Source organism: Squalius cephalus (assembly GCF_949319135.1).
Source record: "Squalius cephalus genome assembly, chromosome: 19".
Taxonomy (NCBI): domain Eukaryota; kingdom Metazoa; phylum Chordata; class Actinopteri; order Cypriniformes; family Leuciscidae; genus Squalius; species Squalius cephalus.
The window spans coordinates 32,396,379-32,414,616 of record NC_137140.1 but is presented as its reverse complement, the minus strand read 5'-3'; the positions used below and the strand labels follow the sequence as shown (position 1 = coordinate 32,414,616).

The following is an 18,238-nucleotide window of genomic DNA, read 5'->3' as shown; positions in this document are numbered from 1 at the left end:
GGTTTGTAAGTTATTGTTAAAATCAATTTCCTTATGGAAAAATAATGTGAGTTTTTACTTCCGGAACCCGACTGTTGCAGTCTATAACAAGGGCCTGACCCTGTCAGGGTTTATTGTGCGATAACGACTGGCTTACATAATTACCAGAACAAACATCTAACCTGTGTCTCTGTCTCTCTCGTTCTCCCTCCAGGTATCGTTGAGCTCCTGGATTTCTGCTGCACCTGTTCACTTTGTGGATCTATGGAATGGATAGATAGATAGATAGATAGATAGATAGATAGATAGATAGATAGATAGATAGATAGATAGATAGATAGATAGATAGATAGATAGATAGATAGATAGATAGATAGATAGATAGATATCTCAGAGAGAGAGAGTATGAGGCAAAGCTTTAAGTCTGAAGGAGCGATGTGACGGTTGGATTCCTCCTACAGCTCGCCGGCTACAATGGACCTCCAAATCATACACTGAAACCTCACTGCTCAAGGTAGGGTCAAAACATTTCCTCAGTAAATACGTCTGGACAAAGTCTGTCAAGTTCTTGTTGCTGCTGTTGCATGTTATTTTTTTCTCTGAAGTCTGAAGGTGTCTTGCGCCAGACTCAGGCATAATAGTTTAAATGACAAATTTCCAGCCTCTCTCTCACATTTAGTATTAAACAGGCGGTTTTTTGCTACTGTACCTTTAAGACTCATCTGTAGAGGGCAGTTTTGCTGAATGCAGAATAGATGTTGATGTGAATATGGCTGGTCATATGTTAATGAGCTCATGGTTGTGGTGTCAATATGCAAGGATTTCTGAGAAAGATGTTTTTTGCATTTTCTGAATGTTAGAGTATGTTGACATTTCTCTCATTTCAAAAGAACAAGAACAATCCCATGATATGGCCACATTAAAGGACATTTTTTTGTTTTTATGTTGTTTACCACAAAACACGATGAGCTTAAATACACTCACCTCCATCTTTTTATGTTCACGCAAACACACTAATGTTTTTAAGATCCAGTTTGAGTCAAATAAGTCAAGCGTAGAAAGTCTGGCCTGTCGGGTTCATTTTCATTTCGTCTTTTCACACGTAATGAAAGCTGCATGTTCAGCACAGTCACACTCTCTGATCCTCTCAGTCTGCAGGAATATTCAAAGGATTTTTCTTGTTCTTTTTGTTTTCTCATTGTTCCTGTTATTGCTGCTTCACTGGCACAGCGTTTCTCATTATCAGAGCTGTTACCAAACGCTCCACAGAGGCCTGAAAACATGGAGATATCCCAGCGCGTTGTGTGCAAACGCGTCTGTGGATAGGCCATGCGCGCGTGCGTGTGTGTGTTTGTGAGTCTGTGCTTGTGTGTACTAGTGTTCAGGACTTGTTTGAGGAATGTGTGGAAGTGTATGTATCTTATCCAAAGGTTAAGAAGTGTTTCAGACTCGAGCAGGAAACCTGGCTGCACAGGAAAGGAAATAACTTATCAGGCGGCAGATGGAGGACAGCATGTGCCACACACACACACACACACACACTAGGGATGGATGACATTTTTCAGCTTTTTGACTATATTATCTATGTTGATGTTCATACCTACAGTTCAAAAGTTTGGGGTTGGTAAAATGTTTTTGAAAGAAGTCTCAAATGCTCACCAAGGCTGCATTTTTTTTTTTTTTATCAAAAATTCAGTAAAATCAATAATTGTATTAAATATTATTACAATTTAAAATAAATGTTTTCTATTTGACTATATTTTAAAATGTAATTTATTCCTGTGATCAAAGCTGAATTTTCAGCATCATTACTCCAGTCTTCAGTGTCACATGATCCTTCAGAAATCATTGTAATATGATGATTTGCTGCTCAAGAAAAAAAAAAAAAAAAAAAATTATCAATGATGTAAGCAGTGCTTCATATTTTTGTAAAAACACTATAACATTTTTTTCTGGATACTTTGATTAATAGAAAGATAAAAATATCAGAATTTATTTGAAATATATTTTTTTGTAACATTATAAATGTCTTTGTCACTTGTGGACAGTTTAAAGCTGAAAAAAAAAAGTATTCGTTTCTTACTGACCCTGAACTTTTTATGTGTATTTGTGTATATTTCTTCTGAAATGGTTTAAATAGATAATTGTCCCAAATTAGATTCAGGAAAAAAAAAAAGAAAGTCCACATAAAATGGTTTTAAATAATTAAAATAATCATGTTTTCTAGTTATTTTTTTTATTTATTTTTTTAATCATTTATTCATTCATTTCATTACAACAAACAGTTTAAACTGATTCAGCTGTTCAGTATTTTTGCTGCAGAATATTAAATTACAGTTCATTGGCCAAATAAAAGCACATTACAATCATTGTGATTATTTACAGTGTTGGTTGATTTTATATTGTCAGCAAAATCACTGCCAATCACCCGTACATTCATGAGCTCTATACTAACACGTTTACTCTCACAAATGCTCATCAGAAACCCTGTTTATGTGGCCTGGTCTGTCCGCTCCAAATGCCAAGCGGAAGTGTGTGAAGTGTGTTCATCTATCAGACTGGAGGCTGTCCTCCTTATTGTTATCATTCATCACACTGATATTTACAAGAGCTTTGCTGCTCTCTTCTCTCACAGCATTAACAAAAAGAACATTCATGTCGTTCCAGACCTGAATGAATTTATTTCCTCTGTAGCAAATGAAAGGAGAGTATCTTGGCTGAATCGGGACCAAAAATGACTAAAAAGCACCATAAAAGTAGTCAGTATGACCGGTGTGCTGTCATCCAAGGCTTATGAAGTCTTAATGTGAGGAATGAGCACAAATTTCGATCTTTATTCACTGCTCTGTTCTTTTGAGTCCACGTACACTCGTACATACCGTTCAAAAGTTTGAGGTCTGTGAGGTTTTTTATGCAGAAGTATCTTCTGCTCACTAAGGCTGCATTTGCTTGATCAAAAATACAGTAAATACAGTAATATTGTGAAATATTATTACAATTTGAAATCTGATGAATTGAAAGGAACATTTATTTGAAATAGAAATCTTTTGCATCATCATAATGTTTATATATATATATATATATATATATATATATATATATATATATATATATATATATATATATGTTTATCTTTATATTTGTATCAATTTAATGCATCCTTGCTGAATAAAATAATTTGTTTCAAAGAAAATAAGATGCATTGATGATTGAATTGACATGATTGAATGTCATTGCTCATTCAAAGCTATCATGTGACTTTGAAAGGCTTGGAATATAGTGCACAAGAAGCATGGACTACATTTGTAATACTTTTATGGTCCTTTGTTAATAATTTTTGCAGCTTCAATGTCTATTCTTATAATTCTAAGAGCAGCGTAAACATTCTGTGAATAAGAAGGTTTGGAATGTGGATGAAGTGTTTCTATTAACCCGATGATTCCATCCAGACGGCGTTTCAGCATCTTTAATGATGGTAAAACACTAGAGACGTCTCTCCTCCTCCGTCTGCTCAATCTCTCATCTCTCTCTCTACGATCGTTTGAGTCTTTTCATTTCCTGCGCTGTCTCGGCTCAGGACCAATCAAAGCTGGGATTGCCCTCCCCTGCTTTCCTGCATGGATTTCATGTCTCATTAATAAAATGCCAGCACACACACACACAAACATGTGCACACACACTCTTTCTCTCTCACAATGAACCATCCGATTCATCAGAGCGTGTTATAATGTCACGGCTCCCCTTGGTTTACAACTCTGTCCTGTGTAGCATCCTCAACGGAGACTGACATTCTTTTAATCCAATCAGTCATGAGTGGGTGGGGCTTATGGTGAGAGCTGGACTCTGATTGGCTGTTTATTTCACTGCAATATCTGTCAGTCAAATGTGGCGTTAAAGGTGAAGTGTGCAGTTTTATGTTATAGATTAACATAACCCTGTGGTATTTGGGATCTAGTTATTCAATTCCATTTGGTGATATTAGTGGTGCAGAAATGACACACTTCAACTTTAATAAACCAAAGGCATGATGAGAGTTTATAAATTAAATTATTTTTTGGTTTTATTGTGCAAAATTCATGAAAATTCAAACAGATCAAATTCTAACTTGCTTTGCAGTGTTATTTTAGTATTATTCACATTCTATTATATTTTATATTAATATTTGGAATTGGCTTTAATTTTAATTTAAGTGTTATGTGCTTTTGTCCTTTTATTGGTTTCTTTTGAAATCGTTATATTTAGCTTTAATAAAATTTTCTATTAATTTTAGTCATTTTAGTACTTCAATTTAAACATGTTCATTTCATTTAGTAGCCAAGACAAAACTTCTCATTTTCATAAAAATTTTTTAAGTTACAATTTTTCATCTACTGTTTATACTTCAGCTTGATATCAATAAATGAAAAGTATTTTTAATAGTTTTAATTTTAGTTTGGTGTTGCCAAACAGTGTTGCATTACAATCAATTTCAGATGTATGCAATCAAGTCCCGGCCTACGTTTTATTTTTATTTTATTCTCGTTCAATATCCTGTTTCATTCAGAAATGCGTCCGATTTTTGAAGCAAAATGGGTTGCAAATGCAACTTCATGTTGACTTTAAACTCAAAGAATATTGCGATTCAGTCTCAGATTTTGTCGCAGGTTGTTGCAGCTGTGGGTGTTTGGAAGGTATGAGTATCTTTACCATGTTTACCTCTTTATTTGCTCTGATGTGTCAGACTGGCACTGTGTTGGCAGTGGCCACGCCCCCTCTGTATGATGCCACCCCTCATGTGACCCGGCCTGCAGAGAGAGAGAAAGAGAGACACTCGGCCTGAAGGGGCTCAGATCAGTGGCCTCTTGTTGTGAGTGTGTGTTTGTGCGGGGATTGTTTACAGTATGTGTGTGTGTGTGTGATCAGGACAATAGCGCTCAGTGTAAATCCAGTGCGGCCCAGATTTTTATAGTTCTTTCTCACAAGCCAGTCCGAGCGAAAAACATCCTTATGCAACCTTAATCAACAACATGGCACTGGCAGTCTGCTCCCACACAACACGGCATGCTGTAGTCTGTCAGGTTGAGAGCCGGGCATCTGGAAACAGTCTCTGAGGAATTCTGCAGGGTGAGAATGATCTGACTGAACCTGCTGTGTTACGTCCAAATAAAAGCTTGAGCATGCTCTGAAAGCTGGTTGTGATATGGCATGGAATAAACTGTTTATTTTAAAAATGTAAGGGCATAAATCATCATAAAATAAAATGAAAGTAGTTCATATGACTTGTGCTCTATGTTCCAAGTCTTCTGATGCAATACGACAGGCTTGTGATATCACTGTACAGAAACACTGGGCTCATGAATATTAATTAGCTTGCGCTGATGCTGTGTTGTATTCTGTGGTCCCGCTAGCTTATTAATATTCATGAGCCAAAATTTCCTTTAGTAGTATTTACAATGTGTCTATCTATCTATCTATCTATCTATCTATCTATCTATCTATCTATCTATCTATCTATCTATCTATCTATCTATCTATCTATCTATCTATCTATCTTAAAAAAATAATATTTACTTTTATTTATTTTATTTATTTTTTATTTTTTTATTTTTTTACAGGACATGTAAAGTTAGTATGGTACATTTTTCTCACTTGGAGTTTCCTGGACTATTTTTATTCCAGCCAAATATCAATCTCTTAATAACGTCAAGTTCATCAGTGTAGATTTTACACAAAATGTGCATCACTCAACTAAAGTATAAACCCTAGAATTAATCTGCTAATGTTGATCTGTTCAGGATTAATTTGTGTTTGGGGAACTGGGCTTTCGTTTCATGTGAAGTCACAGGTTACCTTGGCTGTGAAGATCAGCTGTTGAATTATAGAATGTAAAAGCTCAGCTGGCACGGCCTGTGACGTACATCTGTCCTCACACACTCATCTTCAAAGAAACATTTGCCAGATGCACATAAAACTCTAGTTGGGTGTTTAATAGGGTGTCTGTTTGAAATTTACTTGTGGTCATGGAACAGTTAAATATTGTTCCATTTTATTGGCCTGACCAGGTGTCGGCCTCTTTCAGTAAACCGTGGGGTGTTTTACTGGAAAATAAAGTGTTCTGGAAAACTTAACAATAGGGGACATAAATATATATATGTTTACAACAGTGTACCTTTTATATTCATTTATAATTTGTACTGCAATATTCAATAAAAAAAACAAGAATAGTCCATTTTGATTTCATGGTGACTTTAGTATATTTTTATTTCAGTTTTATTTTTTAGAAATGTTAGTACTTTAGCTTATTTGCAACTTAATTTATTTGCAATTTTCTTTTTTAAAAAGAAAATTTAAAATGTCCAGAAAAGGTTTTACAGGTCAATTTCCAACCCTATAAATTGGCCCTAGAATGAAATGGTCTGTTTTTACCTTATTTGGAAGGGTCATGAATAGTAATGAGGAGTTCTGCTCTGATTGGCTCTTTCACTGCGGGCTCATTACAAAAGCTCAGAGAGTCACAGCAAACAGGTCCGACGTGCAAATGGAGAGACTCGGTGTACAACCGTATATGTTTGAGCCGGTTTCAGACGACGATGCAGAGTTTGAGGAACAAGCGGTTGTTTGTAGAATGCATAGAATCCCATAGAGAGAGGATGAGCTCCCATGAAAGCAGTAAAATCATACACCTGTGGGGGTCTCTAAAAATCATCAGCACCATTATTTTAAATTACAAATAAAGCACTTTTTCCTTCAGACTAGCATGACTTAAAAGATAGGACAAGATGCCAAACACATGGATCTCACGGGATCTCGGATCGTCAACACACTACATCCTTATGCTTAAATCAAGTGATCAAAGTGCTCATTGCCGCTGCGATCAGTGGCGCGGATACTGTGTTTGTTTGTGGCTCGCGCATTCTTCACTCGGACGCGCGATTCAATCCGTTGTGGAGACTCTCTATTCGTTCCAGTGAAATTACAAAACAAAATGCACACAAACGTGTCTCTGCCTGATATACAACCACTGATAAACATAATCGGATTTGATAAAAAGAAAAACCTATACGACTGTGGATTCGAACGCAGAACCTCTGACACGCTTGACAAAAGTTCTACCACTGGACCACTTAAGTACACGCTTAATTACTAAATGTCGGAGCTGTTTACTTACTCACGTGAAAATTCTCACAACTAACAACATATTAGACAAATTACGACAAATTAAACCAAATGTACTATTTAAACTGAATTGTGTTACCAACGCTTTTTTTTTTTTTTTTAATTAAATTTGTATTATATTTACAAATTTTTATATTTTTATATTACATTATTAAGCTACACCGCCCCTGCTCATAGGCTACTTTTTTTTTTTTAAAGAGACCCCCACAAATATGAAATCATAATTCGAACCCTGATTATAGATGAACATCAGCCACGCCTGTTGACATTGCTTTTCTGTGGGAAGTGTATGAAAAGTCGTCACATCCCCTGCACAGCCTGGTACATAACATCTATGTCCATGATCAGCCATTTGCCCTACGATGCTCGCTTGATTCTTCACCTGCGCAGCGCAGTTCCGTGTAGCACCGTAGCTCTGAAAGGGCTTGGCTTATGCAAATTTTGGAGGCGTACATATTAATGATCCCATCGGTTACGTCACAGTTGGTGTTATGTGGAGATTCGCCCGTTTTTCAGGAGTGTTTTTCAAAAACGAGATTTAAACAAGAAGGAGAAAATTATGGTGTTTGAAACTCACTGTATGTCATGTCCATGTACTAAACTATTGTTATTTAACTATGGCAAGTTAAATTCAATTTCACATTCTAGGGCACCTTTAAGTTTTTCTTCTAATATTCATATTTCACATTATTTCCTTTCAATTTACAAAAATGCGTTTTAACAGATTGATTTTTAGTTTTTATTAATGATAACACTTTTTCCTATGTTCTAAAATTGCTGAGCTTAAAGGAACAGGTAAATATTGACTAAATAAGTTCTATAAAGTAATAGAAAAACAATATGTTTGTTAAAACAGTGAGTTGTTCATGCCTGAAGCACCATTAGCTCTGGCACAAGATGACTCTTTCGCTCGACCCTTCGGCTTCAGCAGGTTGATTTATTTAGTCAAGATTTGGCAACAAGGTGTAGTATTATGAGACGGGTCTTTGACAAATGCAATATACTTGTTTAAATCCACATTACTGCATAACCAGCATTAGCTTCTCGTTCAATCTGCGGATGGCTGTAGCAGAATTGATTTGCGTGTCGGTTTGTGTTTCTCCAGGGAATATTTCAGCAAACACCAGAGTGAAATGAGCGACGAGAAATGTTCCTGGACTAAAAATACACGTTTTAAACCAGCAGAAAATGAATTTTGTGGTCAATATGTTCTACGTAGTCACATTATGATCAAATATACCGGTCCTAAAAATACGAGTTTTGACGTTGGATCTTTTTAGTGGTTTAGGAGGTTCTCTATATTGATGCATTTTTCCGTGATCATATATGTGTGTGTGTTTCTCATGCAGAGCCCAAGGCCGCAATCTTCGTTTCTCAAACCACATCGGTTGTCACGTTTCCATGGCAACCCTCAGGAAGATGATGCGACTGCTGTCTGGCATCATTCGGGTCTCTGTATATCTGATGTGACCTCTCTGTGCAGGCCTGCATTAATGCATGTGTCTTCGCACTGAAGGCAAATATGATGTTATTGGAAGTTGGGTGGAGGGTTAACTTGACGGTCGAGACTCGTTTTGAACGTTTAATGCGGTGTTGTTGTTGTTTGGTGGTCGCTGTGGGTTTGTGTGTTGGGTGAGTCTCTTTCTCTTAAATGGGTCAGTGTGTAAAAACCCACATGGCAGATGGACCATCTCGAGAAAGAGATAAAGAGCATAAAGACCTCCTCTTATAAGACAGGATATTAATGAAAACTGAAAGAACTTAAATGCGATCTAAAAGGATTATTAAAAGATAGAATGAGAAAATAAAAAGGCCTTTGCTCTCTGTTGGTTGAACTCGTTTTAATGGCGTCTCCCAGGGTTGACTTTGCTTTGAGGTTTCTCTGAATTAGACCAAATGTGCCTGGCTTAGTTTCCTACAGATCCGTCCGTCTGATTCACAGAGAACGCGGAGAACAACGCTCAGTAGGTCCAGCAAAGATCAAAATCAGTTTAGCTGAAAACCTGTCTAGAACACTTCTGAGTCATATTTCATACATGAGCAACAAATTATATTTTGCCTAAAAAAAATGAAGCCTGTTTTCAGGACCAGATTTTTTGCATTATGACAATTAAAAAATAATAATAATAATTATAAACTGCACAAAAAACTGTGACTCGTGTCTATGTTCTGTCTTATTCTGCTTTTTTAAAGCGATATGTTCTTTAACACTTTAACACTTGTCGTATTTTAATGCAAACGAGCTCTTCACGTGTCAGAATTGCTAAGTGAGATGAAATGAGAACGACAGAGTGTAAAAGTCACACTGTCATTCTGTGAAGATCTTGGTCAAATAACATTTACAGATAGAACAGAATGATGTGAGGGGAGAAACGTGCCAAAATCATCTTTAACAGCAGCAAGCAGCGTTCAGAAGAGGCTTTCTGTCAGACCTGCCAGGAATTTGGAGAATGAAAATGAAAAAACTGTAACGGGGGTTTACGAACGTTGCAATTATTTTCAGGGAAACGCACGGCTGAAGTAGATCCAGCCAGACTGAGGTAATTCACACACACTAAATATCTCTGATCTGAATATCTGCATAATTTTGGGGTGTGGTAACCTCAGAATAAGTGGAATAATTGACTGTGGGCCGTTGAATTAATGCACACTCGAGGTGCTAATAATTCAACGGGCCGTTGCCAATTGTTCCTCACACATTCTGTATGTATGGCTGTTTTTAGAGGAGTTTTTGGTGTTTTTCTGCTGGTCAGGCTGGGTGAACTGCTTGATGCCCAGATAAACCACCCAAAAACTGATAACATTTCCTGACACTTGCGGTGCAGAAATTGCTCACATCAGCTTTAACTTAACAATTGTGTTTTTTCTCTTTAAGTAAAGTATTTTTCTGTCGTGGCTGTTGCATGTGTGCTGGCATGTTGTGCATGGCATCGAGTGTTTGAGACATTTTGTTGTCTTTCCCTCTGCATTTATTTTCGGTTGTATCTCTACTATAAGACAGACACGCGTCACCTGATTATAAGCTGATGATGACAGCCGAGTGATGTCGTGGGTTGGTAATGCTGTGTTTTGTGTAAGCAGCTCCTGCAATCTGTAAAATTACTGTTTAGTCAACACAGTCTACATGGAGAAGGAAGGAGTTTACTATATTTTACTTTATAAATACTAATAAGCTATGAATCTCATCCTTTTTTTATTTATTATATATTTAAAGGGGTGGTTGAATATGATTTCACTTTTCTAACTTTAGTTAGTGTGTAATGTTGCTGTTTGAGCATAAACAACATCTGCAAAGTTACAACAGTCAAAGTTCAAAGCAAAGGGAGATATTTGCTTTTAAAGAAATTGCTTTTTAAGGACTACAACAAACGGCTGGTAGGGACTACACGACATTCCTCTAGGGTTAGTGACATCACAAACCCTAGAATTTACATAAACTCCGCCCACGATTTATAGATTATCATGACAGAATATGCTAATCAATGACTAGAAGATAACTACACATAAGCTACATAAATTCATCAACTAACCATTCAGAAATGTCCTGTTGCTTCTACATGTTGTCACTTCTTCTTGAGTCTCTCCATCATTGTCTGAATCCGGTTTGAACATAAAAGGCTAAAAGTTTTTGACATTTTCAGTGCATGTTTGTGTGAATGCAAGCTGTTGAAGCTCCGCCCTCTGTGTTGGGAGCTGCAGCTCATTTGCATTTAAAGGAACAGACACAAAAAAAAACTATGAGTTTTTGCTCACCCTCAAAAAGTGGCAATTTTAACATGCTATATAAAAATATCTGTGGGGTATTTTGAGCTAAAACTTCACACACACTCTGGGGACATCAAATACTTATTTTACATCTTGTGAAAAGGGCAATATACCACCCCTTTAATATAAATATTTTTTTAAATATTTTTCCAGATCAGATTCAGTTTGGATGCTGCCTGTGTAGATACTATAGCAAGACAGCTTAGTAGGTTTTGGAGCATATCTATACTCTACATATATGTACATTAGTTTCAGATGCATTGATAATTTGGTCAGACACATTCAACCCAAGTACGTTTACACTTCATACACAAGCATACACACATACTTTTGTTCTTCTTGCTATTGCTGATTGCATAAGGAAATGACATGTCTGTGCGAACACAGGAGCGTTCCTCATTTATAGACAGAGCAGTCGCTTGGAGTTTTCGTGTGGGCTGAAAACCCCCACAACAGAGCGTCATTAATTCATGGTTAGCAGCTTAGAGACAAACACACACACACAAACAGAGATGGTCTCACTTACCATTTAATACAGTGAGTGCATCCAGGGACGTTTCCGGCACATGTTGGGGACGGGTTAAGGCCTCACCCAAGGCTATCTGCAAATGTCTTTCGTATAAAAGGAGCCTGTCTGCTAGCTTTACCCCATGACCTATTTACAGTAATGGCTCTAAGAAGTGCCCTATATGCTGAGGGCATAGACAGCAGAACGCTCCTGACCATAGCAAACATGTCACATGTTCTCTGAAGGAGGTGGGACACAGGGACAGGCGAGGCGGGAGGAGTGTAATTATGTAAAGGTAAAAATTATTGTAAAGGCAATGTAATTATGTAAAGGTAAAAATTAGCATTAGTGTTGAGTTTGTTTAAACACTCGGAAAATCACGTTTACTTTATGCACAATATATTGTTACCATATAGGTTATTAGGTGACTTAAGTTTTTATTTTAATTCATCAATATTAAATATTTAATTGTGCATGCTCATTTCCTATAATTTTAGGGGATTTAGATTACCTTTACCATCATCTGTGTTGTGTAATCTAAATGTAATCTTCATAAAAAAAAAAATATATATATATATAAATAAATAGTGTATTCTATACACTACCAGGTTTTAATTTTTTTTAAACCCGAAAAAAAAAAAAATTATTAAAAAAAGAAAAGAAAAATGTTTTGTTTGTTTTTAAAAGAAGAACATATATTTTTTTCTATTTTAATATATTTTAAAATGTAATTTATTCTTATGATCAAAACTGAATTTTCAGCATCATTACTCCAGTCTTCAGTGTAACATGATCCTTCAGAAATCATTCGAATAATCTGATTTGCTGCTTAAGAAACATTTCTAATTATTAACAAATTTTGAAAATAGTGCAGCTTAATATTTCTGTGGAACCTGTGATACCTTTTTTTTCAGGACTCTTTGATGAATAGAAAGTACTTTTTTGTAACAATTTTGAAACATTTTTACTGTCAGTTTTGATTTAGTAATGCATCCTTGCTGAATAAAAACTTTGGAGAACTCCACACAGTCTATTAACACTCTGGAGTGTGAGAGACACAGATTTGTCAGACCCATTTGCCTGCAGTAAAGTGTGGCTACACAAGATTTATGTGTGTCACTGATTTGCCCCACTTACTTTAACAGTTTCCCACTGTGTCCTAGCAAAAACACAGCAGTGTGTGTGTGTGTGTGTGTGTGTGTGTGGGTGCACTGAACAGGAAACCTTGTCCCCACTGTGCCCTTGAACAATACCTCTTACCCCATGTATCTCCACAGAGACATACTGAAGTCCCTCTGGATAAAAAGCATATGCAATTGCAAGATTCTGTGCATTTGCATGCATTCACTCGGATGCAGTCTATATGTATGCTATGGAATATAAATATATTCATGCTTACCTGTGCAGTTGTTTGCCTGGGCTTGGCTATCAGCCCTATACCGCATGAAACGGGGAGGGTCATTTCTTCTCATTATAATTCTGCCATCAGTCTTTGTGCCACTGCAGGCAGCTCTCAGCTCTTTATTAAGTGCTGTGGGACAGTGTATCGACTCAAACACTCCGGACTCCGGCGTGCTCTGGGATACTGTCGAAAAATGCAGCATTTGATCACGGTTTATCACAGCTCCTAATGCAGAAAGCACTTTATTTCACTCCCGGCTGATGAATGATGCAGTCTGTGAGGTTACCAGGGAGAAAGTCTGGTGTACGCTGATAATGCAACAAGAAGCAGTTGAGAAAAAATATCCATGAACTTTTTCATAATCAGGATTTTAGGTAAAGTATGTGTATGCATAACGGAAAGTGCATTTTGGGTGATGTAACTCTCCATTATTTACTTATTTTACTTAAAACAAGTTTTCTTAAATTTATAATAACCTTATAAGCTGCTTTTTTGCAGTTCACATAGTTCTGTGGTGTGACCGTTTGTTATGGTGTTTTGTGTCTGGTTTTAAAGGGAACTTTTCAGGTAGTCAGACTGGGAGACCGTTTTAGCTGGTTTAAGATGTCTTTTATCATCTGGATTTAATATATTATACACTGCTGTTTAAAAGTTTGGACTCTGCAAGATTTTAATAATTAACAGAAATGAAATATACAGAAATTAATAATAAAGAATAATAAATAAAATAATGAATACATTAATGAATCATTTATTTATAAGTTGTATGATAATTATTAATGCATAATAATCAATAATTAATGAAATAATTAAAAAAAAATATAGAAATTGATCACTTTTACAGAAAGAATGGCTTAAATAGATCAAAAGTGACTATAAAAACATAATGTTACAAAATATATATTTCAAATAATTGCTGTTCTTTTGAATTTTCTATTCATCAACGAATCCTGAAAAGAAATGCATCATGGTTTCCATAAAAATATTAACCAGTACAGCTATTTTCAATTCATTGATAATAATCAGAAATGTTTCTTGAGCAGCAAATCATCAGGAGGATCATGTGACACTGAAGACTGGAGTAATGATGCTGAAAAGGAATGCATTATATTTTAAAGTATACTCAAATAGAAAACAGTTCTTTAAATTATAATAATATTTCACAATATTACTGTTTTACTGTATATTTGATCAAATAAATGCAACCATGGTGAGCATAAGAGTTAAACATTTAAAAGAGTATAGTGTATCTTTGGCATATGTACTAATGAATAATGCACGATAAGACCAGGAATGAGTGTTGAAGTCAATGTACAATCAGCTTGTTCATTTTTTTTTTTTAAAAGTACATATACAGTACTCCTTGTACTTTGTATTCAAATGTATAATCATGGAATGCAATAATTGTCTGAAATAGTTGTAGATTGACTCGGCTTGAACTTCACATGAACTACCCTACTTTTTGCTGATAGTTTGGCAGTCTTGGAGTTTGAACACCTCCAGGATTCTCTCTATGTTGAGTGGTTTGCATTGCAGGGCCACATTGATTTGTCTGTAACCGGTGTCTGTTATATATGCATTGTGCTGGTTTAGTGAATTAGCAGCAGCACCCACTTCATTTTCTCAATGAGGAGCATCAGCGGCTGTGCGTGGGTGTTTTGTGGAGTATCTTATCTCTCTCGAGCAGCGCTGATAGCAGAACTGAGACTGAATCAATTCTTGTGGCTTTGCCCAGAAGTAGCCCACGACATCTGGCCTCCAGATAGAGAAGATAGAGGCCGGCCTACATCCACAAGCACACACTAACACTCTCTCTCTCTGGCTTACTCTGCTCATCTGTGCATTTACTAGTCTTTCAAGCAGCTCTTTTACATTTACTATGGGTTAGGGATTTGAAATATACCCCTAACCAAAAGTATGAGGCATATTTGATCATGTACTGTTTGAGTAATGAGTGAGAGCAAATCATGAGGAGAGACTCAGTCTTGTCCTCTTCTGCCACTGCTAAATGTGTCAATCATGTGATATGCAGATTAAGGGGAACGGCAGACACCACTGATGGGGAACAGTAAATAATCTGCTTCCCCCCCAAAAAATACCATTTCAGATTTAATAATGAACAGATTATGAGCCCTTTAACACCTCTAAATTCAGATTCTAGAATTCTAAATTCTAGATTAATTCAGATAATGATCTTATTTTTAACCCGCTTGATAGCACATTTTGTATAGCACCTAAAATCCCCCCAAAACGAAATAATCATGTGTAATCTACGAGAAAGTGAAGTTTAAGAGTTTGCGCCAAGCCTTTAAATGTCAGTGCAGAGATGCTCTCGGATTTAAAGTGTTCGTACTGGAACTGTATTTAAATGACTCTGGTGACATCTAGTGGAAAAGGAGTGAAACATGTTTGTCTGTGTCCAGTAATACAGTGCTGTATGTCTTTCTGCTCTGTTGTTTTTGAATAGAGTCTCATATAAGTCAGGAAATTATCAGAATATTCCTAAATAATTGACTGATATGCTCTCTTCTTCTCTTGCAGACACAATGGTCCTTGTTTTTTTCATAACAGAAGCGCCACAAGACACATCCAATTCAACAGAGACCAATGACATTGGTAAGTGTTCACCATTTATAGTTGATAATAATAAAATGAGCATTACTGTTTTTTTAAATGCAGAGTATCACATTTATCATACACACAAAATACTTTATTTAGCAATTTACTGAAGATAAGTTCATTGATAAAGAAATAATACCTTTAGAATGTCTTATATAGGCTGTATATTGTATTATTTTGCAATCAAATTATCCATCCATTCATCATTTTTTTTATTGTCTGTTGTACTTTTGTTTTCCATTCATTTTGCTTGATGTGTGAAAACAGGATCCTATGATACAGCTGTTTTACTCAAGGTGGCGCTAGATGATGTCACCTTATTCATACACACTGGGAAAAAAAAGTTGCTGCATTAAATTCAGTACAATCAACTTGGATGTTTAAGTCATTTCAACTTAAATTATATTAACTGACTTAAAAAATGGGTTGAAACTTGTATAACTTAAAAAAGTTGAAAATTGCTTAACTTATTTTGATGAGTTAAAGCAATGTAAAAACATGTTGTCATAACTTATTGATCATATGTGACCCTGGATCACAAAACCAGTCACGAGTCGCACGGGTATATTTGTGGCAATAGCCAACAATACATTGTATGGGTCAAAATTATTGATTTTTCTTTTATGCCAAAAATCCTTAGGATATTAAGTAAATATCATGTTCCATGAAGATATTTCGTAAATTTCCTACCGTAAATACATAAAACGTTTATTTTTGTGAGTGAATGCAGCACAATCGTGAACATAAATGAACAACTTTAAAGGCGATTTTCTCAATGTTTCGATTTTTTTGCACCCTCAGATTCCAGATTTTCTAATAGTCGTATCTCGGCCAAATATTGTCCTATCCTGACAAACCATACATCAATGGAAAGCTTATGTATTCAGCTTTCATATAATGTATACATCTCAGTTTCTAAAAATTGACCCATGTGACTGGTTTTGTGGGTCACATATCATGTTTTTACAGTGCATAAAAACATTTAAGAAATTTGAAAATTAAAAATTTCTTTTTGCTGCAAATTCATGTCAAATTTGTTCTTGCAGCTATATAATGCCCAGAATGCATTGTTTTCTACAGTACATTACAGTTTTAATAAAAAAACACAATTTAACTGTCAGAATTATTATTATTACTATTATTTACAGCATATCTAATTTTATTTATTGAAGCCATTTTCAAACCTTTTTATTTTTTTATTTTTTTTATTGCAACCTTTGTAAAATGATGACAAAATGTAGACAGTTCTCACAAATAACTGGAAAACTGTTGTAAACGCAGTGCTCAGTGGTCAAAATGTGAACCAACCAATACCGACTGAACCAATACTGTAACATTTTTTTGTTGTTGCATAACATTTTAGCAGCGAGATGAAAGTTGAATCCTCCCTGGTCGCTGTCAGTGTTTAAGCATTACGTAAGCATCAGCGTGTATTAGTGTTAAATCTGCGGTGGATCACGCAGACTGCTGCATTAAAGTGCTCATCGCAGGATTTAGCGGGTGATTCTTGTCAAACCTGCTGTTAAATGAATGAGCGATGCTTATCCCCGCAGTCAAAACAGCTCCAGCCTCTCTATTAAATCACTAATAATGCCTGAGCTTGACTGGCTGCCATACCTCACTTAAACACTAAGTGTGTCTGTTCCGGCTCCAGCGGCTCTGTTCGCGGGCCAGTTTCCTGTTCTTTTGTTCACTGTGGGTTTGACTGCCTCTCCTTCTTCCTTTAGAGGACTCGTACAGCACACACATCCTGCCCATACTGCTGGGGCTGTCCGTCTTGCTGCTTTTTCTAGGGTTGCTGACCTGGTTTTGCCACAGGTATGGCACACTACACAAACACCGTGAGTTAAAAACTCTGAGTCTGTCATGCTCACAAGCTCCGCCCCATTCTGATAAAGGGCAGGGACAGGAACTGAGACATGCTGTCACACACACACCCATATGTATTCATACATTGAAGTAAAGCCACAGATTTTCGCATGGTTCTAGCAGTAGAGAGTGTGTTGTGTAGCGTGTTGTCCGTGGAGAAACAGCACCTCTGATGAAAAAGAGCTCGAGTTTTCGTTGGTGAGACAAACTTGAAGACTTAGGATTGTGATGTGTGTCGTCTTCACCTGATGTGTTTAAACCTCCTTTTCTTTTTGTCTTTCAGGTTGAAAAACCAGAGGAAAGCTGTCATCACAGCCGTCGACAAGAAAGTACCAAATGGCATCCTGGAAGAGCAAGGTACACGGTTTCTTTATCTCTGAGTCTGAATCGGTCAGCTATTAAAGACTGGATAAAAGTAACTGGTTGATTTTGAACTCCCTGTTGTAAAGTGAGACGTCTTGGCGAGTTTCACTTTATCAAACGTGCTATGTACGGCTTCCTGTTGCCTCAAGATGTTAATGTGCCTCTTGAAGAGAGCAGGACGTGAGCGTGTTCGTGTGCTAAACGTGTTATTCTATCCAGAACGACTCTGCAATTTGGCTGTGGATTATAGATCATATTATGCAGATTTTTGAGGAATGTTGTCATCTGCATCCGCGATGTTTACAATGAAACCATTGATAAAAATATTTTTTATTTAAGATAACATTATTTCACACTTATTTTTATTTTTTTTACTAAATCTGAACTATTTTAATAACAGATTTAAAGGTTTTAATAAAAATTAGACTTTTTAAACTCAACTTTCAGGCATGACTTTGTCAGCCAACAGTACTACGTTTTCTTTTGTAGTTTAATATTAGTGATCAAATATTTACTCTATGAATCTTTAAACGTTGTTAGCTTTGGCTAAACTCTGTGTATTGAATTATTGGTTACAC

General features: G+C 36.2%; 1 protein-coding gene across 5 annotated transcripts in view; it reads left to right on the top strand.

The window, feature by feature from the left end:
- The window catches only part of ptprea (protein tyrosine phosphatase receptor type Ea), a 74,837-nt gene that overhangs the window by 38,251 nt on the left and 18,348 nt on the right, over positions 1 to 18,238 (top strand). The window contains exons 2-5 of one of the 5 annotated variants that reach the window (XM_079852123.1): positions 194 to 493; positions 15,351 to 15,425; positions 17,156 to 17,246; positions 17,581 to 17,654. In XM_079852123.1, the coding sequence (XP_079708249.1) occupies positions 15,356 to 15,425; positions 17,156 to 17,246; positions 17,581 to 17,654 (235 nt within the window). In that variant the 5' untranslated portion in view covers positions 194 to 493; positions 15,351 to 15,355. Of the gene's footprint in view, positions 1 to 193; positions 494 to 4,915; positions 5,083 to 12,923; positions 13,184 to 15,350; positions 15,426 to 17,155; positions 17,496 to 17,580; positions 17,655 to 18,238 lie in introns of those variants that run through there. The other 4 variants (XM_079852124.1, XM_079852122.1, XM_079852126.1 and 1 more) reach the window with 4 other exon arrangements.